The following is a 25,336-nucleotide window of genomic DNA, read 5'->3' on the forward strand; positions in this document are numbered from 1 at the left end:
ATGGGCCTTGGACGAGGAAGCAAATCAATTTGCTATCTGCTCCTAAAAGGCAATTATAATCATTTGGCAAATAAGCCTGCTGGCCTTCCCCACTCCCCGTGCGAGCCAACACCTTAAGGCGGTCAGCGGGGCTGGCGCTGCACACACTGCCTGGCGGGCAATGCCAAAGCTAGGCAGACCCCGCTCCTAAAATCAGCCACAGGGACCATGGGTCCTGGCACAGCAGCACCTTCCTGCACCCACTGGGGCGGTGGGGGCACCCTGGGGGAAGTGGCCAAGGGCCACCTGGGCAGGTGACCCCGCTCCCACCCCCACCACAGTGTCCAGGATGGGCACGAGCACCAGCCCTGGGCGAGTGGGAGCAGCAGGTCCAGGTGCCCATTTGCATCCCCAGCCCCACGCATCGTCCCTGCACCCAGGGATGTCCCCAAAACCCCCCCGCACGCCCCTGCTGCAGGTGGGGCCGTGGCAGCGGGTATGGTGTGGGGGTGTCACCCCATCCCCAGGGGCTGCATGGCCCCCAGGGGCATATCACACCATCCCTGGTGCAGGGACAACCTGTCACCGGGGTGGTGGCACGCTGTCCCCAGGGTAGGGGCATGCCATCCCCAAAAGAGCATCACGCTGTCCTCAGAGCAGCGTCAGATGGGGCAGGCGAAGCCGCACAGCCCCGCCAGGAGGGACCCTGACCCGGCTGCAGGGTCCAAATTGAGGTGCAGAGGTGGCTGCGGGGTCCCCCTGGCAGCAGCTCTGGTGGGGAGGGCACAGATGTGCGTGGGGCCAGCAGCCATCAGGCGTGGGGGGGTGTCCAAAAACCCAAAACGGTGACATTTGGCATCAGAAAGGGGAACCATGGTGAGGAGAGGAAGGGAGTGGGAGGAAGCCAAGATGGCGCCGGGGGCAGCAGTGTTTGCAGGTGGCAGGAAGAAGCTTTTGGAGCAAAGTAAAAGTGAGCAAAGAAAGAAAAAGGCAAAACCTGCCCGGCGGGATGGGGGGGTCAGGGCAGCACTGAGCACCCCCTGCCTGGAGCACCCCAGGACCCCCATCATGATGCTCCCATTGTCCCCCAGGCTGGGGTCCCTGGGATGGCAGCTCAACGGGGTGAGGAGAGGGGCGGCATTTCAGCCCCCCAGCCTGGCTGCCTCTACCCCACACCCCCACAGTCATGGGCAGCCCCCAGGGATGGTCCCCATGGCTGGACTCCTGCAGCTGGTCCCCACAGGGTGTCCCCAGGCCCTGGTCCCTGTGCCCGGTCCCATGTCCATGGCCTGTTCCCCTGCCTGGTCCCACAGACTGTGCCCAATGCCTGCTGCCCCTGCCCAGTCCCCACGGCTGTTCCCCACACCAGATCCCGGAGGCTGTTCAGGGTGCCTGGTCCTTATGGTGGGTCCCTACACCCGGTCTTCACACCTGGTCCCCACACACAGACCCATAGCAGGTCCCCAGACCCAGTCCCCACACTTGGCCCTCACAGCTGGGCCCCGTGCCTGGCCCCGTGCCTGGCCCCATCCCTGTTCCCACCGCCCATGCTCATTGCTGGCCGTCGCCCCTCCCCGCGCAGGCAGGGCAGCCCGGGGGGGCACACACGCCGTCACCGGGGCCACCCCGAGGGCTCGCCGTCCCCATCCGGGGGTGACGGCATCCGCCACTGCAGCACCCCATCCCACCGAGGCTTGGGGTGCCTGCCCCGGACCCCATCCCCAAGGCAGAGCCTTCGCAGCCGAAGGAAATCCTCCCCCCTCCCCCTCATTGCCCCGGCCTTTCTTCTCCGCTCCCCCTGTTTCTAATTCTTTTTCCTCGTCCATAATGAGGGGATTACAAGGCAAACTCCAGCAGGACGCCTTTGTAGGGAGACAATCTGAGTGGGGAAGGCAGTTCGGGGCTTTGTCTGCCACCGCCCCCCCGGACCCGTGCTGGGGGGACATTTAGAGCAATTACTTGTCCAGAAAGTAACTGTCAATCATTCTTAAAGGGGAAGGCCTCCAATTAATAACCTCGTCTTAATCCTTTGGACTCATTTCCAATCTGCGGGGCCTTGGTGACATCTGCAACACTAAATAAAGATTCTCCCGAGCCTTAGCGCAGCGGTTCTGTGACAAATAAGAAGACTAGAGGCAACTTTGGCTGCCAAAGCTGTGAGATTGGTGAGGTTGAGCCGCTTGTTTGGTTCCCAGGAGGGACTGGCAAAGTTAAATACTCCTGGAAAAGCCGAGTTGGGCCCAGCAGGTAACACTGATTTATTCCGATTCGGGAGGAAGTGCTGGGGGAAGATGCTGAAAAAGGGAGTGGGCATTCCCAGGGTGCACCCGGGGCTGGGGCTGGGACCCTTCCCTGGGGGCTTGGGAACCTGTGCTGGGTGCCCGACAGCATTGCTCGTGCCAATTTACACCTGGGGCTGGTGGGCAGGAGCCACCCACACTCCCCACCGCCCGCTGCAGACAGCCCATCCCAGGCAGCTCGAGCCCAGAGGGCTGCATCCTGGCACCCAGACGAGCTTTGGAAGGCAAAAAAATGGGACCCAGCAAAAGCCGGGGCTGTCCCCAGGCTGTTCCCGCTGTGTCCCCTGCTGCCGGGCAAGGCTGATGCTCTGCTGCTTTCCAGCACCAGGGAAACGATATTTTTTTTTTTACCCACTTCAACCAGGGCTCGATGACATTTCTGTTTCCTTTTTGGGTGTCTTTAATAACAGGCTCGCCCTCCCCCCAGGCTAGCAGCCCCTGCGGGAAAACCATGGTTTGGGGCATTGAGTTGGGGGGCGGAACCTCCCAAAGCTTTTGGTCCTTGTGGTTCCCAGCACAGTTTTAAAGCTTAACGGCTTAAACCCAAAAATTGCTGCCAGGCTGATGGTGGCGGCAGGAAGATGTCTGGTGGGAGCAGGGAGGCGGCTCTCCCCACAGCACCCGCTTGGTGCTGCCTGCTCTGAGGCGGGAACCCCGAGATGCCGGCGGCGAATGCTGGGGGCTCCTGGGACCTGTCCCTGGAGGACGAGGACCACGGGGCGGCCAGTGCAGATGTCCCCCAGCCCAACCCCGCCGGCATCCTCCCTTCCACACCCAGGGACATCCATGACCCTGGCCAGGCCGAAGCAGAGCGGGGTGGGGGGCTTGGGAGGGAGCTTGGCCCTCACACACCATGTCCCACAGGGTCTGGTGCTGCCGCCCTGCTGCTGGGTCGCTCCTGATTGGTTATTTTGCTGTTCTTTGCTTCATTACTGCTCCCATGCCAGGGTTTGCTCTGCTTCCCAGGGGGTTTTGGCCTCCTTTGCTTTCAGATGGGATCAGGGTGGTGGGACAGTGGGGGCTACCCCCAGCCCTGGCCCTGACCTCCATCGCTGCACCTTGTCCCTGTCCCCACCATTGACCCACCTCTTCTCTCCTCTCGCTCCATCTCATCCCCAGCCCCCCCAGTGCCCATCTCACCTGTCCCCATTGCCCCAGCTCTCCCTAACTCTCCCCCACGCCCCAGCTCCCACCCGTTGCCCTGGGGGGTTGCAGGACAAGACTGAGTGGGCAGCCAGGGGGCCCCAATGGGGTGCTGGGTGCCCCGGCCGGGGGCTCTGGGTGCTCACCCCCTCTCCCCTCTCCTTGCAGGTGTGGAGCTGCACAAATGAGAAGCGGGTGAGCAAGAGCGGGATGGCAGCGGGGGACCCCATCCCCTCCCCATGTCCCTAGCCCCAGGACATACTATGACGCTCACACGGTGACAACAGGGCCCCTTCTCCCTGCCGCCCAGCACCCACTCACCCCTGCCTTGAGGCACCCCAGGGTGCAGAGCGTAGCATCCCTGCCCTGGCTCGCGGCCCCCCCCAGGGCCCCCCAAGACTGCAGCTCCCCCTGCAGCAACAGAGCCGGACCCGGAGCTGGCCAGAGCCCCAGGGCTACCAGACACCCCGGGAGGGGCCATGGGGCATCCTGGGGGACCAGCAGCTCCCAAAGTCACACATGCTGACGCCACGCACACACTGCATGCACAGCACTGCATACACAGAGCACATGTTGCACACAGCCCCTGTGCATGCACTGCACACCCTGTGCCTGCAACGTATGGCAAACACTGTGCACGGCACACACTGCACACACAGCCCCTGTGCATGCACTGCAGGTGTTATACCTGCTGCATCCACCATGCTGCACACACTGCACACCCAGGGTGCGTGCTCTGAGCACGCTGCAGAGGCACCAGGCACAGCACCGACAGACCCTGGGTGCACACTGCACATGCTGGATGTGCTGCACACGTAGACACTGCACATGCTTCACACTTGCACGCACAGTGTGCACTACACTGCACTGTGTGTGCTGTGTGCTCTGCAGGTGCCTCCACTGCATGCACTGTGTGCACTGCATCCCCACAGATAGCGTGCACAGATTCACACTGCGCCTGCACATTGTGCACTCTCTGCATGCATTGCATGTGCTACACTCTGTACATGCACACTGAGCTGGGCACACTGCACATGCACTGCACACGCTGCGCACATACACCACGCCCTGCACACTGCAGGTGCAGACGTTGCACTGTGCACACTGCACACACAGCGCATGGACACTATGTGCTCCACCTGCACTGCACACACTGCATGCAGTGGACATGCAGGGCTAACTGCCCTGCACAGGCGCACCCAGCCCCACACACACGTACCCACACTGCGTACACACTTCACACCCCCTGCTCAGGCTGCTGCATGCACGCCCTCCCGCTCCCCTGCGTGCACCCTGGGCCCCCCACGCCTGCCCGTGCCGGCGGGCCACACACCGCACACATCCCCACGCCCGTGCAGACACGCACCTGCTGCAGATGCACTGCTTGCACCCATGCCGCCCGCTGCACCTACAGGCACTCACTGTGCATGCCACACACAGACACCCCACACCTGCACAGCCTGAGCAACACCTGACACCCACCTGCTGCATGCTGCCGTCTCAGGACCCCCACTTATTGCCTCCCAGAATTAACTGATGGTCCCTCTCCCTCCCCACACCCATTTGGGCATCAGCCGAATTTTTGCCAGCAGGTCTGGGCGATGCAGTGCCTTCCTCTCTGCAGAAGTGCCCCAGGATTACAGCTTTCTGCCCCATTTCCATGTTTGCCTACATCCTCGTGGTGCAAAGGGACCCTTAATCCCCAGGAAACACTGCAGGAAGATTTCAGATGCTGGATAAAAAGCTTACAGCTGAACTGTTGCAAGGGTTGAAAATGCTTATAAGTGTGCAGAAAAAAGGTTATTAGCCAGGGGATGGCGCTGGATTGCTCCGGACACACTTGAGGACCAACATTGGGTCCTTCAGCAGTTCAGGGCCAGACTTGTAGCCCATGGTGAAGGGGCTGGAGGAGAGGAGCTGGGCTGGAAGGACAGAGCTGACCCAGGCTTGGTCCCCTCCATGCCAGGGTGGGGGGAGGTTGGGTTGGTTCTCAGTGACAGCACTGTCATAAAATCCTTGGCTTTAGGTAAAATTTGACTGTTAGTTTTGGGTGGGCAGGTTGGCCTGGTCACATCTCACCCACCATGCGTGGGTGCCCACAGCGCCATCGCTGGGACTCCGTGTGCGTCCCTGGGACACTGCAGCCATGGGATAACGTGGTGGCAGCAGAGAGAATTACACCTTTGTGTAATCTGTTCCTGGGCCGACCCTTACTCCCATCCGTCTGCTTGTCCACCTGTCCTGGCCTGGGGTCGCATGGGGAGATTGATGTCCCATGCCCCAGTTAACCCCTGCGGTCCCTTCGCAGGCACCGCCATGTACCTGAATAAGTGCGAGGGGGACCTGGGTGAGCTGCGGAAGCCAGGGGACGGCAAGGGCACCCTGCCAGCCACTGCCGAGGAGGAGCAGCCCAAGAAGAAGCACCGGAGGAACCGCACTACCTTCACCACCTACCAGCTGCATGAGCTGGAGCGCGCCTTTGAGAAGTCCCACTACCCTGACGTCTACAGCCGCGAGGAGCTGGCCATGAAGGTCAACCTGCCAGAAGTCCGCGTGCAGGTAGGGAGGACGCCCAGCAGCCCCCACACCCCAGACCTGTCCGCCAGGCGGTGGCAGAGGGACCACCCTGGCACTGGAGAGCTTTACTCTGCTCCCAGCTCTGCTGCCACCCCCTTGCTCGGTGCCTTGGTTTCCCCATTGCTCAAGGCGGGAATGGCACCTCCACAGAGTCACCTGCTCCTGCCTAAACCAGAGAGGGGATTTAATGGCTGAGCCTTGCTCCCCTGCGAAGTCCCAGTTCAGCCCATGTGCCAGAGGCTCCATTTGGGCAGGGAGATGGTTTTTAGAGAACCTTTTCCCCACTGCTCCCATCCCTCCCGCTCATCCCGTGGGAAAGAAAGCAGCTGAGCTGCAGGAGAAGGCTCTGCCTGGGGGAAGGTGCAACCTGGGGAAGAGCCTGGGGTCCCGCCAGTCTGCTTCCCCCTTCCCCTGGGACTGATGAAGCAGCAAACCCACTGTGAGGCAAGGCAGTAATCCCCTTATAAATGAACTGAGTTTCCCAGGCCTCAGCCCCAGTCCAAGACAATGCCTTTTTCTTAGGGGGGTATTCCAGACCATAGGAACACCTCTACTGAGTTCTCTGAGCCACAACCAGTTTCACAGAAGCATAGAATCATTTAGGTTAGAAAAGACCTTTAAGATCATCAAGTCCAACTGTTAACCTAACACTACAGACTCCACCAGTAAGCCATGCCCCTCAGCACCAAGTCTTTGTGTCTTTTAAATGCCCCCAGGGACGGTGACTCACACACTGCCCTGGGCAGCCTGTTCCAGTGCTTGATAACCCTTTTGGTGAAGAAATTTTTCCTAATACCCAACCTAAACCTCCCCTGGCACAACCTGAAGCTGTTTCCTCTCATCCTATCACTAGTGACTTGGGAGAAGAGACCAACCCCCACCTCACCACAGCCTCCTCTCAGGCAGTTGCAGAGAGCGAGAAGGGCTCCCCTCAGCTTCCTCTTCTCCAGGCTGAACCCCCCCAGCTCCCTCAGCCACTCCCCATCACACTTGTACTCCAGACCCTTCCCCAGCTCCGTTGCCCATCTCTGGACACTAAGTTTGCACCAGTAAAGCCCAGTGTCCACCAACAACTGTGACCAGCCCATGGGAGACATCCCCTTCCCAGCCCAGCTGTTCGCCCTCACTCCCACTGTGCATGGCACAGCAGATGGCCCATGTTCTGTGCTGCTGGGGCTCTGGGGATGCAGGGGCCGGCATTCCTGCGGGACATCACTGCTGGCCTTGGCTCCCCGGTCCCTCTCATTCCTGCTGGGTTTTAGTGCAACCATGACAGTTTGGCTTCTAAAAGCTTTTACTGAGGGGCTTTTGAAGGCCAGAAGACTTTATACCAAGAACTGTATGGGTGTTTGCAGGGCTGGGGTGCACATTCCCATGGAGCAGCGAGGGCAGGGGCTGCATGGCAACAATTCTCACCTTCCACACCTTGGAGGTGTCCTCAGTCCCTGGGGTTTGTGGGAGAGGTTTGGCAGAGGTTTGCAGTGTGCTGGGGATCGCTGGAGCCCTGTGGGACACCCCATGTGGGACCTAACACCCAGGGCACCCCACGTGGGATACAGCACAGGGCAGAGCATGTGGGGTGTGCTGTGAGGGACTGGCTGGGCACGGTGGGGCTCACCCCGACTCTCCCATCACAGGTCTGGTTCCAGAACCGACGAGCCAAGTGGAGGCGGCAGGAGAAGATGGAGGCCAGCTCCATGAAGCTCCATGACACCCCCATGCTCTCCTTCAACCGGCCCCCCATGATGCCCAACGTGGGGCCCATGAGCAACTCCCTCCCACTCGACCCATGGCTGACATCTCCTATCTCCAGCGCCACCACTGTCCACAGCATCCCCGGATTCATGGGAGCCCCCCAGGCCCTGCATCCCCCCTACGGCGGGCACTCCTTCCTCAACACCCCCCCGCCAATGGTACAGGGCATGCAGCCCATGGCCCCCACGCCCTACCAGTGCGGCACCACCTTTGTGGACAAGTACCCGCTGGAGGAGGTAGACCAGAGAAGCTCCAGCATCGCCTCGCTCCGCATGAAAGCCAAGGAGCACATTCAGACCATTGACAAGACCTGGCAGCCCATTTGATGAACGCTCCCCTCTGGCCTCGCTGGCCCCTGGCTCCTACCCCTGACATCGGCGTGGCCCCAGGGCGGGTGAGGGGGGTGACAGTGGGATGCTCAACAGGACCAAAGCCAGCACGGGGCAGGGATGCTGGGCTGCATCCCCCCCGCCAAGCTGGCACCGTCAGTGGGGAACCCCCCGCCAGCCACTGGTGGCCCCTCTGAGCTGCCGAGGCGGCCATGCCACTGGGCCACCCACCGCCCCTGGTTGGACACCTCCTTTCCCCACACTCCCATTCTTATTCCCTTCCCATTATTATTAATTTTTTTTAAATGCTGCAGATTTAAACAAAACTGAACAGAAAAGCTCTAGTTTCATAGAGAGCACTTGGGGGGAGTTTTTTAGCCTCGTTGAGGTGTGACGTCGGTTGTGCCAGTAGATGCACCATCACCAAGAGGACAGGTGTATTGTGAGTAAAGAGATAAGCTGAACAGTTGCCACGTGCTGGAGTTGGGTGCAGCTGGGTGCCCTGCCTGCCGTGCCGCTCATTAGCAGTGCCACTTGTTAGCACACCGGGGCTGCAGAGCCTCTGCTGGGAAGGCGTTTTCCGGGGCAATGCAGGAGCATCACCCCTGAGCACCCTCGTGCCCCGCTCCCTTGGGCTGTGCTGTGCAGGGCTGGGGCCGGATCCAGGTGTGGGTGACCCAACCCAGCCCCGGCTGCGGGCTGGGACCAGCTTTGTGCCATGCCACGTCCTCGCAGCCTGTCAAGGGGCACATGCTTGGCCATCCCTTGGGGGGCCACGCCTGCTGCCCACCTGCCCTAATTGCTCCCCACATGTTGGTGGCACAAAGCTGCTGTAATTGTGCCGCCGGGAGGGTGGGTGGCAGCAGGACCCCCACAGGCCCCGGACAGGACTGGCAAGAGGAGGAGGACTGGCCGGGAGCCCCGGGGTCCCTGTGGTGGGGGTCAGTGGGCTGCGCCAAGGCTGGTTCAGCCCTTGCCAGCAGTTCCTGCCAGAGTGGCAGTGGCAAGGTGCCACGTCTCCAGGGGTCCCCAGTGTGGCTCTGCAGCCCCAGGGGAACTCTGCCCGACTGCCCACCGGGGCTTGGGGCACAGCCAGCGTCACTGGCACTCTCATGGGGTTAGCAAGGGCCAGGTCACAGAATCACAGGTTGGAAGGGACCTCTGGGATCATCTAGTCCAACCTTTCTAGGAAGAGCACAGTCTAGACAAGACGGCCCAGCACCCTGTCCAGACGACTCTTGAAGGTGTCCAACGTGGCCAAGTCAACCACTTCCCTGGGGAGATTATTCCAATGGTTGACTCTCCTCAGTGTGAAAAATTTCCCTCTGGTGTCCAATCGGAATCTCCCCAAGAGCAATTTGTGTCCATTCCATGTGTCCTCTCCATGTGACTCCGTGTAAAAAGGGAGTCTCCATCTTCTTTGTAACTACCCCTTAAGTACTGGTACACGGTGATGAGATCCCCTCTGAGCCTCCTTTTCTCAAGGCTGAACAAACCCAGGTCCATCGGAGATGGCTGAGCCCATGGTGGCTTTGAGGTGCTGAAGCACAGCCAGGACAGTGAGAGTTGGGGGGTTGGCCCTGGGTGAGTGGGTGCCCCAGGTCCCTGGGGTGCCCTGGGTCCCTTGGGAAGTGAGGTGAGCGCTGACCTCCCCTCCACCAAAACGAGATATTTCCCAAAAAAATCTTCCCGCTTTGGACCCAATGACAGCCACAAACCTGGCCTTTGCTGGGCAAGTTCCATCCCCACCACATCCCCACGTCCCCACATGGGCCAGACCCTGCTCAGCACCAGGACCCGCAGCTGTAGCCCCCCCACACCGGGGGTCTCCCCCCAGTCCAACAGCCCCAGGGACAAACTCTGATGTCCCCACAGCTCTGGGGTCAGGCAGGACCAGCCAGGATGCCACCAGGCCAGGCAAGGCACTGACCCCGGCAAGACCCTTCTTGTCCCCTGTCCCCCAGCTGCTGCTGCTCATCTGCTTTGTTAGTGACAATTAAACCTTTAACAACCCATTAAATGCATAATCGATGCTCCCCCGGCCCCCCAGCCCAGCTAACGGGCCGAGGTGAAGCGGCCCTGGCAAAGGCATGCTCCGGCAGGGAGATAATGAAGCAACGGCCACAGAAGTAATGGGGTTTGATCCAGGGGAAGGGACATGCTCAATAGGGGCTATACTTTTCACATGACATAATTGCCAAGGCTGGCGCCAGCGTGGGGCGCCTCTCGGCCCCCCGAGCGCCAACAAAAGCTGGCTGGCGCGGAGAGCAGGAGGCTCGGCACCCCCGACCTGCTTGATCGGCACCTAATTGGGGTGAGGGTGCTCCCCCCCAGTCTTGCAACCATCACCCAAAAACGAGGGCGCAGAGAGGCCCCAGGATGAGGATGCGTCTCCCTGAGGTTGGAGGGCTATGCAAATTATTTAAATGAGCTAATTTGCATGGGGTGGCACTGATGTGCCCCAGGGCATCATGGTGTGAGGGTACCCTCACGGGAGGGGTCGGTTGCCCCTTCCCTCCCATGGGCACCCTGGTGCTGCACTGCCCTTAACAGAGAAACAGGCAATATTTCTAGCCAAAAAAATATTCTGTTTAAATGCAAGAAAGCCATAGGTCTGCCGGGTCACCTGCTCTTCCCTCTTTATTGGTGCTTTCCCCACTTGAGACCTGGTGGAGTGTACCCCACATCATCTGTGGCCCCCAGCATGTGGGGCCACATTTGGGAAAAATCCAAGCAAAAAGGCAATTTTTTCTCCCCTAGATCCCAATCCTGTCCTGAAATCACCCACTGCCCAGATGGGGCCGGCACAGCCCTGTGCCTGGGAGGACTGGGTGCTACTGGGAGCTCTGGGAGCACCAGGGGGGTTCTTCCAGTCCCTTGTGGCAGAGCAGGAGCCCTCCTGCTCCCACCCCCTCTAATCCCCTCCCACAGGATTTGCCCCCTAATCTGCTTATTTCTCTCAGGCCTGAACGAACCCAGCCATTCCCTAGCACAACACCTCGCGCCAGCTGAGCCGTGGGGTCTGGGCACTCTGTCCCCTGACCACCGGGCAGCGTCCTGGCACATGGGGCTGGCACAGACTGGGATATGGGCTGGCACTGCCACACCAGGACACATGGGGCTGGCCATGTCCTGGCACATGGCAGTGGCTCTGTCCCGGCGTACAGGGCTGGCACTGCCATGCCAGGGGATGTGGGGTTGGCACTGCCAGTACCCGCCGTGGCAGTACCGAGCGGCAGTCCCCTGCAGCAGGGGTCATAGCCGTGCCATGCAGCCAGCCCTGCATCCCCTGGCACAGGCCAGGATGGTGCTCAGCCCCTCCTGGCACCCACCTCTGCGCATGACCCCTCCAGTCCCCGGCCCCCCAGCAAGACAGACGTGGCCCCAGGGGGCTGCGGTGACAAGGGGGGACCATGCTGTCCCTCTACAGGGCATGGGAGCCGGGGACCTCGGGGCTCAGGTCCTCCTCGGGGTTGTTGACCCAGGAGCTCCCTGCCACCCCCCCAGCTCATGGGGGGGAGGCAGAGAGGGGGCTGCCAGGTGGCGAGGGGGAGGCCACCAGCCGCAGGTTGAGCTTGGCGATGAGTGGCTTCCCCACACTCACCCCTGGGGGCTGCCCTGTGCCCTTCTGCCCACCCATCGTGGCGTTTACCAGCTCAACTGGGGCAGTGATGCTTTGGGGCATCCAGACAAAGCCAACGGGTTTGGATGAGACCTGGGGATGCCCCACTCCGCTCCCCCGGCGAACCAGCACCCCCCAGGCACCCCCATGCCGGGACCTCCCAGCAGCTTGTCCCCAAGCCAGTGGCCAGGGCTGGGTCACTTCTTGCAGCACATGTCAAGCAGGAAGATGTTGAGGCCAGTGTGGCGCTGCTGCATGCTCCGCAGCACCCGCTGCACACACAGGCAGCGGGCCGACGTGTAGGAGCTGGGCACATCGATGGGCACCATGAAGTTGTTGCCAAAATTTTCATAGCTGTGCCTAGCATAGCAGAGCAAACCTGCCGGGAAGGGTGGAGAGTGGGTGACATCCCTTGACCTGCCAGTGCCTGCTTCTTGCCCAGCCACCACCCAAGGCCCCGCCAGCACAAAAAACACCCGGTTCCTCCCAGCTGGAGCAGTCCCAGCAGGTGCCACTGCACCGTAGATGCCCTTGTCAAGGAGGAGGAGGAACTCATTGACAGCCATCTGCATCTTGGCCTTGCACAGGTCTAGCAGCGAGACCACCTTGAAGTCAAGCTGGCGGAGGAGGGTGCTGAGGATGTGCATGTCCACCATGGGCGCCTTCAGCTGCTTATGGTGCAGGTAGTGCATGTTGCCAATCAGCAGGGCCACTTTGTCGGTGGCTGCGGGATGGGAGAGGGAGGGGCTGGGGATGGAGTGGGATGCTCCTGCTGTCCCCACTACCTTCATCCCACAGAGGTGACACCCAGTTGTGGCTGGTGTCACTGTCCCCAGGTACTGGGGTGCCCTGTGGTGTCCCTGCCTCGCTGCTCCACTCTCCTTGCTGTGCTGTACCCAAAGCTGAGCGGAGCCTCATGGGTGACACTGGGGATGCTCACAGCCCCACAGGGCCACCAACCCCTCCTGGGCAGGCTCTTACTGTACAGCTGGCCAGGGCTGCTGCACTCCGGGGAGCCTGGAAAGAGAGAAACACCATGCCAGGGCCCCACAGCGCCTGGGGAGTGCAGTGGCAGGGCAGCCAGGACCTGCCCACTCTGCCCCCACCTACCTCCATCCCCCTCCTGCCAGGGGCCACCAGAGGCAAAGAGCCGTGGGCCTGTGGCAAAGTGGGGAGTCAGGGAGCCCCATGCGTGGCAGCACCTGCTGGCACAGGCTGGAGATCCCCAGAACCGTGGGGCAGCCACGGGAGGGCTTTATGGGGGGGCAGAGCAGAGCCAGGACACTGCACGTGGGGTGGGGGGCTACAGAGGTTTGTCTGGGGCCCTCACCGATCTCCACGTCCACTTCCTGGCTCCACACCTCATGGAAGAGGTTGAACACATGGCAGGAGTAGCTTCCCCACTCAGCTGTCATCACCAGCTTCACCTGCCAGTGGGACAGAGCAGACAGCGTGCCATGCTGTGCCATACCGTGCCGCGCCACACCACATCAGGGGTCCCGCCATACCTGGAGCTGGGGCGCCTGTGCACCATCCATGGGGCACTGGTTCCTGAACCACTGGTACTGGGGTGGGGGGTTGCCAATGGCTCTGCACTCCAGCACCAGCGTGTCTCCCTCGGTCAGACAGCATGGCCATGGCTACCGCAGGATCTGCAGCCCCGCCATGGTTGGGTGGTAACCGCTGGCTGGGGAGGGGAGGGGAGGGGATGGGGCAGAAGACCCAGCACCTGGCCATGGCAGCGCTTCACCGAGCTGCCCCCAGGCCTCAGGTTCATCACCTGCAGGCGCTGGCACCCATGGGTGGCACAAGCCAGCAGGCACAAGGAGGGCACAGGGCATTTGGGTCCTCCATGGGCACCATCACCCCAGCAAGCCCAGGCACCCTCGCAACTAAGGCAAGGTGCAACATGGCATGCGATGCCCTACGGGAGCCACCCCGCTCCCAATGGGAGCAGTTGCCAGCCTGGGGATGCAGATCTCGGTGCCCACCTGAGCTGGGGCTGCTGCTCTTCTCCACCTGGACACGGGCCCACCTAGAGAAGGTGAAGGCAGCCCCGCAGTTCACCCGGCAGATGTACCACTCAGGCTGGCCCAGCAGGGCAGCCGTGTCGATCACCAGCTCTGGGGCCATGGCTCCAGGCACCTACAAGACAGGAGGGAGTCAAGGGGTCAGGGGCTCCTTCCCACCCGTCTGGATGCCCTTGCCATGGAAGGGGCCCAGGGGCCCTGCTCGACGTGTCGCAGCAGGACCTCACCTCCCGCTTCCCACAGAAGCACTGGTACATGAGCCCCGGTGGGCTAGTCGCCCAGCAGGTCAGGGACACCTGCGTCCCCTCCGTCACCACCTGCGACTGCGGCTGCACTGTGATGCAGATTATGTCCTGGACTGCAGGAGAGGAGAGACCAGCCTGGGCTGGCTGAGACCCCCATCCCACACCATCCCATCACATCCTGTCCTGTCCCACCCATGCCCACCACAGCCTGTCCTCTCCCCTTCCATCCCACCCCATCCTATCACACCATGTCCCATCCCACCCATCTCATCCTACCTCGTCCCATTCAGTGCTATCCCACCCACCCCACCCTATCTCACCCTGTTCCATCCTGTCCCACCCGACTCTGCTCCATCTTCACCCATCCCTTGTCCCATCCCAACCTGTCCAATCCTATCCCATCCCATCCTATCTGGTCCCATCGTAGCCTGTCCCACCCCATCCCGTTCCCACCCTACTGCATCCATCCCATCCCACCCCACCCAGCCCAGGGCCCCACTACCCAGAGCAAGACCACCAGCAGGAAGAGCTGATCCTCATCTCCCCCTGCTTTCCTTCTGCTGAGCCCCTGTCCCTGGTGCCCCCCCCCAGGCCTTGTGGGACTTGCTGTCCCTCCCTACCAGCACTGCTGAGGACCTGGCAGGCCTGCGTGTGCCCCATCCTCTCCAGGCAACCCAGCAGGTACTTGAGGGTATAGTCACGCTCAGCCAGGAGCTGCAGGAGGCACTGTGTGGGGCTGCCACGGGGCTCCAGCACCTTCAGCGAGCACATCTCCAACTCCTCCACACTGCAAGGCACTCACAGCACTCAGTGCCATAGCCCACCTCCCGCCCAGGGAGGGCGGGGACCCCCACTGGGGAACTTGGCAGTGCCCCCAGCCCAGACTGCAGCTATGATGGGGTGGCCAGAGGACCCACATGCCCCTCGTTCAGCCCATGGCAGGGCTGCGCCCACATGCGTTTTGTCACTCAGTGGGGTATGGACCCCCAGAGATCCCACCACCACCCCTACCTGCATTTGAAGCATTTCTCTGCCCCAGCCACCTCAGCCAGCTTGCGCCAGCCCCAGATGGCATTATCCAGGAGCTTGCAGAGCTGGGCCACCACCTCCTCACCCAGCAAGCTGATGGGCGTGCTCCAGCCCCATATCCTGTCCCAGCCCCACTGCCACCTGCCTGGGGACACGGAGGGGATGAGCTGTCAGCAGGTGATGGGGTGACAGGCACCCACACCCCGCTGGATACCACCGGGTGCTCCTCCAGCCAGGCACAGGGTGACTCAGGAGGGAAAGTACCAGCACGAGTTCACCAGTGTTGGGTCACCTCCTCGCAGGAGCCCAGGAGGATTTTGGCCTCCCTGGGGAGGTGTCAGGAGCTGGCCAGGCAGTGCTGCTGGATCTGGCTGCCAGCAGCCAGCCAGGAATGACACAAGTTCCCCCTCTGTGCCTGGAGGACAAGAGCCATGACAGTGGCATAGCAGACCCCGCTCACCCCCCGGCCTCGGGTGAGGACCCACGGCCACATTACCCCAGCCCCAGGACAGGGTCCAAGGAACTTGAAAGAGGGGATGTCCCATCACCTTCCCAGTCCCTTTGGGGGACACAGAGAACACACCCATCACGGAGGACTTAGCCCAGGCACCCCTCTCCTGGCAGAGACCTCAGTGGGCTGGCAGCAGCACCCTCACCATCCCTAGGCCTCTGGGTGGTGGCTCTGGACCCAGCATGAGCCCTGCCAGGCCACCATGAGGAGCCTGTGGAGGGGTTAGGGGAAGGAACATGGGGGTCCTAGGGCTTCGGCAGCAAGGGGAGCATGGCAGCAATCACCCTGGACAGGGGCAGCACCCAGGGATGGGCTCTCTCCTCCTCCCCCTGGGTCCCTCCCCACCGACCCACCCCAGGTGGGTGCCTGTCCCTGGGACCAAGCCGTCTGTGGCAGCTGGGTGACACTCGCTCAAGCAGGGGGGCTCTGAGATGGAGGAAAGGGACTTGGGTCCCCTCCCTGCTCACCTACTGCTGGATTTGGGGGGGCTGGGCAAGCTGCAGGACAGGCATGGCAGGGACAGGACACTCACCGCTGGACACGGCCCGGCCTGAGCCCCGTAGGCTCAGAGGATGTGCACTGAGCCTCACGCAGTGGAAATGAGGGTTCAACCCAAAAATCTCCCCCAGCCCCCCCACACCGTGACATGGCACTTCTGCTTTCCTCCACCGGTTCCTGTGCTGCAGTGCACGGGTGCTGCACCTGCCAACCCAGCTGCCCTGCAACCCCCCAGGGGAGCTGGGCACAGCCCCTGGCCCTGGCCCCTGCTGTGCCAGGCAGCAGCTCCATCGCCCCTTCCTTGCTGTGGGAGGACCTCGCGGGTGGCTGTTTTGTCCCCACAGCCCAACTCAAGCTGCAGGGCGGTGAGTCCAAAACAGAGATGAACCTCTCAGCCAGGGGAGTCCAATGCACGGGCAGGACCCAGGCCCAGGGGAAGCTGCTGGGCTCTGCCAGGATGGAGCCAGCCAAGGACACACAGGGACACAGCAGTGAAGCCCCTGTTGCTGTGGGGAAGACCCTACCTTCGCCACACAGCCCAGCCAAGCCGGAACCCTGGCATCCCAGCAGCTGCTGCTCCCCTGCTGCTGCTGAAGGAAGCAAGAGTGCAGTGCGGGGGTGGTGCTGTGAGGGGCCACTGTGTCCCCTCACCTCACCCACTGCCCCTGCAGCACTGCCAGAGCCTGGCCCCTGGGGAGCACAGGCTGCTCAGCTCCCAAAGCCCCCCACCAGGGGACAGTGACACCTGTGGAGTGGACAGTGACACCCGTGGAGTCATTGCCCACCCCAAACCCACTACACGCACACCCCTGTGGGGCCCTTAAGGCGAGCTGTTGAAGCACAGACTGTGACAGAGCAGGGAGCAGGATGCATTTGGTGGCATAGGCTCCCTCTATGAATAAAAAATTGAGCTTCTGTTTTAGCAAATATACCAAGAATTTGTGGCTTGTGTTGCCTCAGCCCCTCACCAGCCCCTGGCACGAGGAGGGACCCACACTGGGCCTGCCAAGGGCCTGGGTTTGCCACAACCTCTACCACAGCTATCAGCCTCGCTGGAGATTTATTACTAGCTTATAGCAAGAAGAGACCGAAAGTGGGAGCTGGTCCCAGCGCCAGCCGCACTGGCGCTCAGGGTGGCCCCCGTGCCTTGAGCTCTGCAATACCTACAGCTTCTTGCCCTTCTTCAACCTGTTGTGGTACCACGTGTTGTATTTCCGCAGGCGCCTCCAATACTCGATTGAGTCGGGGTCCAGCTCCTCCAGCTTCTTGGGGGGCCCGAGGTGGATCTTGAAGAGCCTGGGAGTGAATGCAGAGGATATGAGGCTGCAGCAGGGAGGGCAAAGGGACAAGCACGGGACAGAGCGATGGGAGTGTGCGACCAGGATGCACAGATCCCTCACCTTCCGCAGCGGAGCCTGCTCTCCTCCCCTGACCCTCGGGGAAGGTCCCCAGGCTGCAGAGCAGGAGTCTTCCTCCTCCCAGAGCAGTTCTCTGTCTCTCCTACGTTTGTCTGTGCCTCTAGGATGGCACCTCTGGGCACCCCAGGAGGGACCCCCGTTCTGCGCACAGCGAGGGCAGCTGGGCACCGCCTACCAGTATGGGTACTCGGAGTCCGGCTTCAGGGCCACCTCCGGGCCGTCCTTGAAGTAATTGACCCCCATGGCATAGGTGGCGAGCATGGCAGGGTCCGTGCACACCTCCTTCGCCACGTTCTTGCCTTTGGACTTCGTAGCTGCGGGGACCAGGACACAGTCAGGGGATGTGGCGGGGGGACAAAGGGACAGGCGGGAGAAAGGACGGGACTCAGGCAGGGCGAGGGGAGCGCGGCCGCGCCGTGGGGGGGGACGAGGGACGGGGCAGGGGGCGAGGGGTGGCGCAGGGGGTGAGGAGGGGACCGGGGGCCGCGGGGCCGGGAGGAGAGAACAAGGCTGCCGCTGGGGAGGAACCGGGGTGCGGAGCCGGCCCCAGGGCAGGGGGCACTGGCGGGGGCCGTGGGGCGAGGTTTACCCGCCTTCCTTGCGTAGCCGCGGGCTGGGGCGAGCAGCACCCGGGCAGCCATGCTGGGGCGCCGGGAAGGGGCGGGGCGGTGGCGCCCGGAAGCGGCAGCGGGACTGAGCCGAGCCGAGCGTTCCCCGGGCCGGCGCTGCCGGCAGCGAGCGAGGTCGCACAGCCTGGTTCCGGCCGCCAGTGGGGAGAGCTGCGCTGGCCCCGGCCCCCACCGCCCCCTTCTCCCGCCCCCCGCGCCGGGGCGAGGCCATGGAGGGCAACATGGATTTCCAGACGGCTGCGCTCGCCGCCCCCGAGCCCGGTAGTGGCGAGGCCCTGGAGCCGCCGGCCATGGACACGGAGGAAGGGCCCGCGATGTGGCCTGGCGCCCCTGAGCCCTGCGTGGGTGAGGGGCAGCCGGGGGGACCCCCCTTCGCCCCCCTGCTCCCTGGCTGCGGTTCCAGGCAGGACCTGCCCGCCCCTGAGGGTCAGCGGAGGTTCCTGGGGCCCAGCTCGGGGCCTGTTTCAGTCTCGGACCTCGAAGGAGGTGGGGGCAGCCAAACTGAGCTTTGCCGGGACTTGGGAAGAGTGATGGAAGAGGAGGCAGCGACCGCGGGGCCGCAGAGCTCTGCCGGCTGGAAGCCCAGCTCCAGGAGCACCCCCCGGGACACAGGACCCTCCCGGGATGCAGGACCCCCCCGAGCCCCCAGCAGCGGCGACCTGACGGGCATGGAGCTGGACGAGATCCCCGAGGCTGGCGCCCACTGGGGCAGAACCGAGTGGGCCGAGGATGTGGAGGATGAACCCTCAGAGATCCAGGGTCTGCTGGCCCAGCTCGAGACCCTCGACCCCAACCTCTGCGACCACTCGCCCACCTCAGAGCGGGGCCCACTGCCCTCCTCGAGCCCTGGCACAGCCTCTGTGGCAAGTGAGAAGGTCTGGCGGAGCTACCGGGAGTGCCGGGACAAGTGCCGGCCCTGCCAGCTGCACGTGGCCATGGGCCGGGGCTTGGAGACGCGGCCCTGCTGCGCCCAGCACTCGGCCTGCTCCCGGCCCTGCCACGGCCTGCTCTTTGCCGAGGCCGACCAGGAGGACTTGCTGAGCCTCCTCTGCTACGAGGGGGGGCTGCCTGAGGCCAGCACCGAGACGCCCTTGGCCTGCTCCGACGTCCTGGCCGGGACCAATCTGGAGGTGCTGCAGTCTCGGGAGGAACTGGCTGCTGTGGAGAAGCCTGAAGGGCTGGGGAGGCCAGAGGGTTCAGAGGAAGGACCTTCTGGCAGCTGGTATTACAGAGAGGGGCTCTGTGAGGTCGACTCCACCTGCGAGGGCAATCGGGATGGTTTCCTGGAGCCAGCTTGGGTGGCCCTGCCTCCTGCTCTGGCCCCAGAGGCAGAGCAGCCACCCCAAGGCAGCGTGAGTAGTGTGAGTGCATTGCAAATGGGCTGTGGTGGTGCGGCAGCAAGCCAGGACATGCCCCTTGGCTCTGCTTTCATGGGGTTTTGGGTGGGGGCAGAGGGGAGCTAGGGGTGTCTTTTTCTTAGGTCTTACAGGACCTCATGCTGCTGGGGTACCCAGACAAGACCCTTAGAACTGGCTTTGGCTCCCGCCACCCTGAATGCGGGGGGATACTTGCATGGCTGTCTGATCCATGCATGTCCTGGGGAAGAGGCTGGTGGTTCCAAACAGCCCCCAGGACCCTGTGTGTGTCCCACTCAGCCCCAGGACCCTGCACCCACACCCCCAGCCTCAGGGCGCTGTGCCCTTGCTGTCCTGGTGCTCTAGGGGCAGCCTGGCTGCAGGATGGGCAGGCAGAATCTATGGGATCCCATCCAGAGCCTCACCTGCTCTCTCATTGCTTTGCAGAACAGGGAACCCCCATCCTCCCGCCCAGCCTTCAAAGAGGGTGAGTTGCTTCTGTGCTTGAGCACCAAAAGCACTCAGGAGTTCTGACCCATCACCTCCTGCTTTGACCCTGAATGCGGGGTAGCCAGGGTCCCAGCAGGGAGCAAGTGCCCGCCGCACAGGGTGGGAACATGGCTGCAGACTCTGGGTGGCTCATCTGATCCCAGCGTGCCCTTTGCTGAGCAAATGGGGGTGCTTCAGGGATCGGGGATGGGAGATGCTCAGGCTTGGGAACGGAGAAAGAGGGATGCTAGGGTGTGCCCAAGGGAAGGGGAAAGTGAGCCTGGGGTCAGAGTCGGTCTCCTGGTGATGCCAGGAGCCTGAGCTGCTTTGCCATGTGTAGGAATGCAACTAAAGGGCAGTAGGAGTTGGTACCCCCAGTTTTAAGAGTCGGGGGGGACCAGCCCCTGCTTAGTCCCTCCTGATGCCTCAGTTCCAGGCCCTTGCGACCCGGAGGATCTGCTGGACGGTGTGATTTTTGGGGCAAAGTACCTGGGCTCCACACAGCTGGTGTCTGAGAGGAATCCCCCAACCAGCATCTGCATGGCACAGGCCCAGGAGGTGGTGGACAGGATCAAGGTGCAGGAGGGTAGGACATAACCGCTGCCAGCCTGGCCCCTCGTGGGTGTGGGGCAGTGCTCAGGACCTTCCCCGGGGGACCTCCCAGCTGTGGGGCAGGGACCTAGAGGAGTCCTGGCAGCAGTAGTGACCTCTCCTGGGCACTTGTTCTGCAGGCACCAGAGGGGGAGTCCCTGCCCATGACAGCAGTGGATCTGTTTGTCTCCACACAAAGGATCAAGGTGCTGACGGCCAACACGCAGGTGAGCAGGGAACAGGAGCACCTGCATGGCTTTGCAGCTGCTGAAACCATCCTGTTTGGCCTTGGGATCTCTGCTTTGCACCCATGCCAGTGGGGTCGTGCCCAAGGACAGCCTACGGGCAAGGACATACGTCTGGGAGGAGATGTGTCACTCCACAGCTGTCCCACGCAAGACACATGATGTCCCTCGGCTCTCTGCATGGCTGCACGAGGCTTCTCATGCAAACTGCACCTTGTGAGAGCTGCTGGGTTCCCAGACCAAGCTCCAGGAACTGAGGCTTGAAACTTCTGTAGCTCTCTGCTTCAGGATTAGCCTCTGCTTTATAGTAAGAGGGAAGAGCTGTCTTGTCCCTTGGCAGCACCCAGAGACATGGATGAGGCCTTCATCGAAGGAGTTGCTTGTACCTTTCAGCATAGGCATGGTTTCTGCCTAGTGCATGCCAGGCATTTGAGCTGCATCCCGGCACGATGGCATTTGAACCCAAACCCTTCCTGCTTGTGGTGGTGCCTGGCTGGCTTGCAGGCTGCCCACGGGGCCCATCGGGCTGGGAAAGGCTGAACGTCTGTGCCTGTGTTCCCCTTGCCAGGAGGCCATGATGGATCACTCCCTCCAGACCATCTCCTACATTGCCAACATTGGCTCCCTTGTGGTGCTCATGGTGCACCGGAAACCGCCTCGGCAGTCAGAGGCGGTGGAGGAAAAGCGGCTCTACAAGATGATTTGTCACGTCTTCCACTCAGCTGATGTGAGGCAACATGCGAGTCCCTTGGGAGGGCAGGGTGGCATTAGACCCCGACCTGCTGTAATGACCAGATACTCTGGCTCTCTGTGCTGGGGGCTCCCAACGAGCACATAGAGGGGGACGGAGCCCAGCCTGAGCACCCCTGCCACACAGAGGGGCCCAGCAAGAAAAGGAGGGATGACTGGCGCACTATAAAGGGGCCCATTCAGACAGGGAAGGAGCCAGGATGCCCTGGAGCTCCCTGAGCACAGTGCCTGTGCTGGCAGCTGTTGGCTCCAGTTTGGCCGTGAGCCACAGGCACAAAGAACCCCTCTCTTTCCGTAGGCCCAGATCATCGCTCAGGCTATCGGGCAGGCATTCAGTGTGGCCTACCAGCACTTCCTGGAGGCTAACTGCATCGACCCAAGCGAGCTGAGCCCTTGCCAGTACAGCCATGCCCTCGAGGACCAGGAGCAGTACAATGTGGAGCTGACCCACTTCTGGCAGGAGAACTGCAAGGACGTAAGAACTGTTTTGGAGGGGTGGGGACAGTGGGGGCTACCCACTGGCAACTCTGCATCATTCCCTCCATGGCTTTCTGAGCAGCTGAGGTGTTCCTTGCAAGACTGGGCCCCTGGGCCATGAGCCCAGGACACTTGTGCTGGGGCTGGGACATGTGCCCCATGCCTCTGGTGACTGTAATCTATCTGTGGCCCACCCCTGCCTAGGTCTGCATCTGGAAGCAGAAGGGAGAGATCCTGGGCATCGCCATCATGGAGTCGGGCTGGGGCTCCATCCTGCCTACAGTGGTCATTGCTAACTTGATGCACGGTGGCCCTGCGGAGAGGTCAGGCGAGCTGAGCATTGGGGACCACCTCACGTCTGTCAACGGGACAAGCCTGGTGGGGCTGCCCCTTGCCACCTGCCAGAGCATCATCCAGGTAAGCCAGGGCTGTGCCTGGAGTCACCTCCTTCCTCCGCCCTGGCAGGAGGGTGAGTGCTGGCAGAGACGGGGACCAGCCTGAATGCATCTGGGAGTGTTGGTAATGCCAGGGTCCCACCCAATGCTCCCAGCTTGGGGGCGGATGGGTGATGGGGCCCTGTGGGGGCAGGAATGTGGGGGGTCACACCTGTACTGTGGGCTGTGATGGTCCCTGCTTTGAGTGCTTGGGAGGAAGGGATGTGACAAGACAGGGATAAAGCTGGGGACTAAACTTGCTGCGGTAGGGTGCAGGCAGGGCCCTGCCCGAGGAAGAGGGCAGGTGAGAGGGCAGGCACCTCCCAGGCAGGAAGAAGCTGAAAGCAAGGACAGTGTGGCCTCAGGGGCAGAGTGGGATGTCTTGGACTGGATTTTTAAAGTTCTTCTCCCTGAATTTGAGCATGGCAATATCCCTATGTGTGCCTCAGTTTCCCCATTGAAAACAGGTCGTTAATCCTCAGCCCTCCTGTGAGCAATGTGGCTATGTCACCCCTCTCAACCACACTGAATAGCTCTCCAAAGTCTGACAAAGCCCCATCCCATCTTCCATGAGCTGAAGCACCAGACAGAGGTGATACTGAACATCGTGCACTGTCCCCCTGTCACCATGGCTGTCATCCGGAGCCCTGACTCCAGGTACCAGCTGGGCTTCTGTGTTGAGAACGGTGTGGTGAGTGCCTGTGGGGACAGGAGCAGAGCCAGGCCGGGGTCAGCCAAGGGCTCCAGCCACCTATCTGACAGAGGGACATGTGGTTCTGCGTGTGTCCTCATGGGAGCACTGGAACTGTGCGCTCGCCCTGTGCCTGCCAGGGCTAAGGTTTCATAGTGCTCTGCTGTGCAACAGCAAAAGGCTCTTCGTAGCTCTCCTGCAGCACCGGCAGTTAGATCCATCTCCCTAGTGTTCCTTAGCTGTTTGCTCTCAGGGTGGTCATTTCTTCCTGGCTTTCTTGTCATGACCTTGGTGACATTTGTTGCTGTCCCCAGTGCCCCAGCCACTCCCTGCTCTAGGCTCCACAGTGGCTGCATTGGAAAGGCAGAGAGCAGCATTTCCAGGACCAGCAGGAGTTGGGAGGGCAGTGGAGGGGGTGGCATAGCTGCATTGCGTGCTGACCGCTGCTCACAATAGCATCAGAGATGTGGTTACCCCACAGGCATGCAGGAGCTGCCACCCCAGGGAGAAGCTCTGGCTCTACAGCCCAGGCTTGACGGGAGCATGAGGGTTGGATGTGTGGAGCTGAACTCTCCATCAGCCATGGGGAAAAAAAGCCTGCGGGCTGCCCTTGCCCTACAGCTCAGCACACCACTCTGGTGGCAGCAATGCAAAGGGACATCCCTGCCCTTGCTGCATACCTATGGGCTGGAGGAGACAGCACCCAAGTCTAGAGTTCTTGGGGTGGTGGTTGCATGTGGCCCTGGGCTGTGGGCACAGCTCTAATCTTACTGGTGCTCCCTGCTCTGCAGATCTGCAGCCTGATGTGTGGGGGCATCACAGAGAGAGGTGGCATCTGTGTGGGGCACCGCATCATTGAGATCAATGGGCAGAGCGTGGTGGCAACACCCCACGAGAAGATCATCCAGATCCTCACGCAGGCAGTCAGTGAGGTGAGCCAGTCCTGGGCTGGGGGATGGCCAGGGCCCCCATGCTGTGGGGCAGCTGCACATGGAACAGCCTGGGCTCAGGGTTTTGCCCCAGCACCCTTCTTCAGCCTGGGGTTTGGCATCTCCCAGCTGATCTATGTGTCTCTGCCTAGGTCCACATCAAGACCATGCCAGCTTCCACGTACCGCTTACTGACTGGGCAGGAACAGCCTATCTTCCTCTGAGCTGCTGGCTGTGCCCGGCCATCACTGCATGTGCCTGGGGCAAGGCAGGAGTGAGCCCAGGGCCACGAGGGTGGGACAGGTGCTGCCTCCTGCCCCAGCGCACTCATTGGAGCCCTCTGATCCCCAGCAGGGCCTAATCCTGCACCTCTTTGGTTTTACTCAGGATGTAACGAGAGACTGGGGGGCCTGATACCCAGCTTGAGCAGTGTCAGGGCCTATGGTGCTGCGGTTTGGGCATCTCCTCCCCCTCCATTCACCCCTCCCTGCTTCACAGTGCCTGTCCCGCTGCTTCACAAGGTCCCTTGCCTTGGCCTGCTGCCAGCAGGAGGAGAGGGGACCCCATGTGAAAGGTCACCCCATCCAGTCACCACAGAGTGCTTATACACTCAACAACAGTGCCTTTCCCCATGTGGGGATGGTGCTGGAAGCACAGCTCCAGGTCATGCCCTAGCACAGCCCCAGAGCAGCGCTGACCCCGCACACCAGTGTGTAGGTGCATGCTGGTACTTGAGGGAGAGCCAGCAGGTCCCGGCCTCAGCCTTAAGGGCAATGGCACCCCTAGCACCCATTCCTTCTCCCTGACTTTTCCAGGGGCCTATCGGGGGTGCAAACAATGTCCCTCTTAGATCTGTTATACTGAGCTGGGAGACTACCTCTGTTTTTCCTTGGTGCTGCCTTTAACCGCTCTACATGCCCAGCCCAGCCTGCCAGGGCATGGGCTCACAGCCCTTGGGGCTGTCCCTTGGCACAGCGAAAGGGAACATGGCACTGCCCAATACCACATCCTAGGGAGCCTGGGGTCATCAGCCTCAAGGACCAGCCCCTGGTGATGTGTCTTTTCATGAGTGGGTCTCTGGGCCCCTATGGACAAGGCAGCACTGGCCCAGCTTTGCCTGTGTGCTTGCTTGGTTTATGTAAAAATAAAAGTTTTGGGGGAATGTGGGAGGCTGCAGCAGAGGAGGCTCACCTCTGGGGCACGCATGGATTCTGCTACAGTGCCAGATATTGGCACGCCCCAAGCCTGAGTCCTGCACTCATACCTCTTGGGGCAGGGAGGGTGTCCAGCCACAGAGGTGCCTGGGTCCC

At 61.8% G+C, this 25,336-nt stretch overlaps 4 protein-coding genes across 5 annotated transcripts; 2 read left to right on the forward strand and 2 right to left on the reverse strand.

Moving 5' to 3' along the window:
* Positions 1 to 5,738: 5,738 nt before the first annotated feature.
* On the forward strand, positions 5,739 to 8,080 carry RAX2 (retina and anterior neural fold homeobox 2). The gene is made up of 2 exons (XM_064469594.1): positions 5,739 to 5,981; positions 7,637 to 8,080. Exons 1-2 carry the CDS (start codon positions 5,739 to 5,741, stop codon positions 8,078 to 8,080), a joined length of 687 nt encoding a protein of 228 aa, XP_064325664.1.
* A 2,597-nt stretch (positions 8,081 to 10,677) lies between these two features.
* Positions 10,678 to 15,502, reverse strand: LOC135316508 (mucosa-associated lymphoid tissue lymphoma translocation protein 1-like). Its single transcript, XM_064469969.1, is given in 11 exon segments — positions 10,678 to 12,084; positions 12,226 to 12,429; positions 12,687 to 12,722; positions 12,816 to 12,863; positions 13,036 to 13,132; positions 13,214 to 13,404; positions 13,697 to 13,850; positions 13,963 to 14,093; positions 14,601 to 14,767; positions 14,992 to 15,176; positions 15,470 to 15,502. Coding segments are annotated over 11 exon segments (1,428 nt in total). The 3' UTR covers positions 10,678 to 11,902.
* Positions 15,503 to 17,061: 1,559 nt separating this feature from the next.
* On the reverse strand, positions 17,062 to 18,133 carry MRPL54 (mitochondrial ribosomal protein L54). The gene is made up of 3 exons (XM_064469488.1): positions 18,026 to 18,133; positions 17,612 to 17,750; positions 17,062 to 17,314 (listed from the first exon to the last, which is right to left on the reverse strand). Exons 1-3 carry the CDS (start codon positions 18,075 to 18,077, stop codon positions 17,182 to 17,184), a joined length of 324 nt encoding a protein of 107 aa, XP_064325558.1. The 5' UTR covers positions 18,078 to 18,133; the 3' UTR covers positions 17,062 to 17,181.
* Positions 18,134 to 18,228: 95 nt separating this feature from the next.
* APBA3 (amyloid beta precursor protein binding family A member 3) lies at positions 18,229 to 25,190 on the forward strand. Of its 2 annotated transcripts, XM_064469481.1 has the most exons (10): positions 18,229 to 19,426; positions 19,868 to 19,907; positions 20,340 to 20,485; positions 20,641 to 20,727; positions 21,314 to 21,472; positions 21,794 to 21,970; positions 22,177 to 22,389; positions 22,978 to 23,097; positions 23,889 to 24,029; positions 24,179 to 25,190. In XM_064469481.1, exons 1-10 carry the CDS (start codon positions 18,275 to 18,277, stop codon positions 24,248 to 24,250), a joined length of 2,307 nt encoding a protein of 768 aa, XP_064325551.1. In that variant the 5' UTR covers positions 18,229 to 18,274; the 3' UTR covers positions 24,251 to 25,190. The 2 variants fall into 2 exon arrangements, with proteins under 2 accessions (XP_064325551.1, XP_064325549.1); XM_064469479.1 differs by lacking the exons at positions 19,868 to 19,907; positions 20,340 to 20,485 and having other exon boundaries at positions 18,229 to 19,430; positions 20,648 to 20,727.
* The last annotated feature ends 146 nt before the right edge of the window (positions 25,191 to 25,336 follow it).

This window comes from Phalacrocorax carbo, chromosome 19 (assembly GCF_963921805.1).
Source record: "Phalacrocorax carbo chromosome 19, bPhaCar2.1, whole genome shotgun sequence".
NCBI classification, from domain to species: Eukaryota; Metazoa; Chordata; class Aves; order Suliformes; family Phalacrocoracidae; genus Phalacrocorax; species Phalacrocorax carbo.

What these genes read in the sequence shown, in the direction of transcription:
- RAX2 (XM_064469594.1), top strand. Translation starts at nt 5,739, where the DNA reads ATGTACCTGAATAAGTGCGAGGGGGACCTGGGTGAGCTGCGGAAGCCA. An exon ending in TGCCAGAAGTCCGCGTGCAG is followed by an intron (nt 5,982 to 7,636) that starts GTAGGGAGGACG and finishes CTCCCATCACAG; the next exon opens with GTCTGGTTCCAGAACCGACG.
- MRPL54 (XM_064469488.1), bottom strand. Translation starts at nt 18,077, where the DNA reads ATGGCTGCCCGGGTGCTGCTCGCCCCAGCCCGCGGCTACGCAAGGAAG. An exon ending in CGGCTACGCAAGGAAGGCGG is followed by an intron (nt 17,751 to 18,025) that starts GTAAACCTCGCC and finishes TGGTCCCCGCAG; the next exon opens with CTACGAAGTCCAAAGGCAAG. An exon ending in GACTCCGAGTACCCATACTG is followed by an intron (nt 17,315 to 17,611) that starts GTAGGCGGTGCC and finishes ATTCACTCCCAG; the next exon opens with GCTCTTCAAGATCCACCTCG.
- APBA3 (XM_064469481.1), top strand. Translation starts at nt 18,275, where the DNA reads ATGGAGGGCAACATGGATTTCCAGACGGCTGCGCTCGCCGCCCCCGAG. An exon ending in CCCAAGGCAGCGTGAGTAGT is followed by an intron (nt 19,427 to 19,867) that starts GTGAGTGCATTG and finishes ATTGCTTTGCAG; the next exon opens with AACAGGGAACCCCCATCCTC. An exon ending in CCGCCCAGCCTTCAAAGAGG is followed by an intron (nt 19,908 to 20,339) that starts GTGAGTTGCTTC and finishes CTGATGCCTCAG; the next exon opens with TTCCAGGCCCTTGCGACCCG.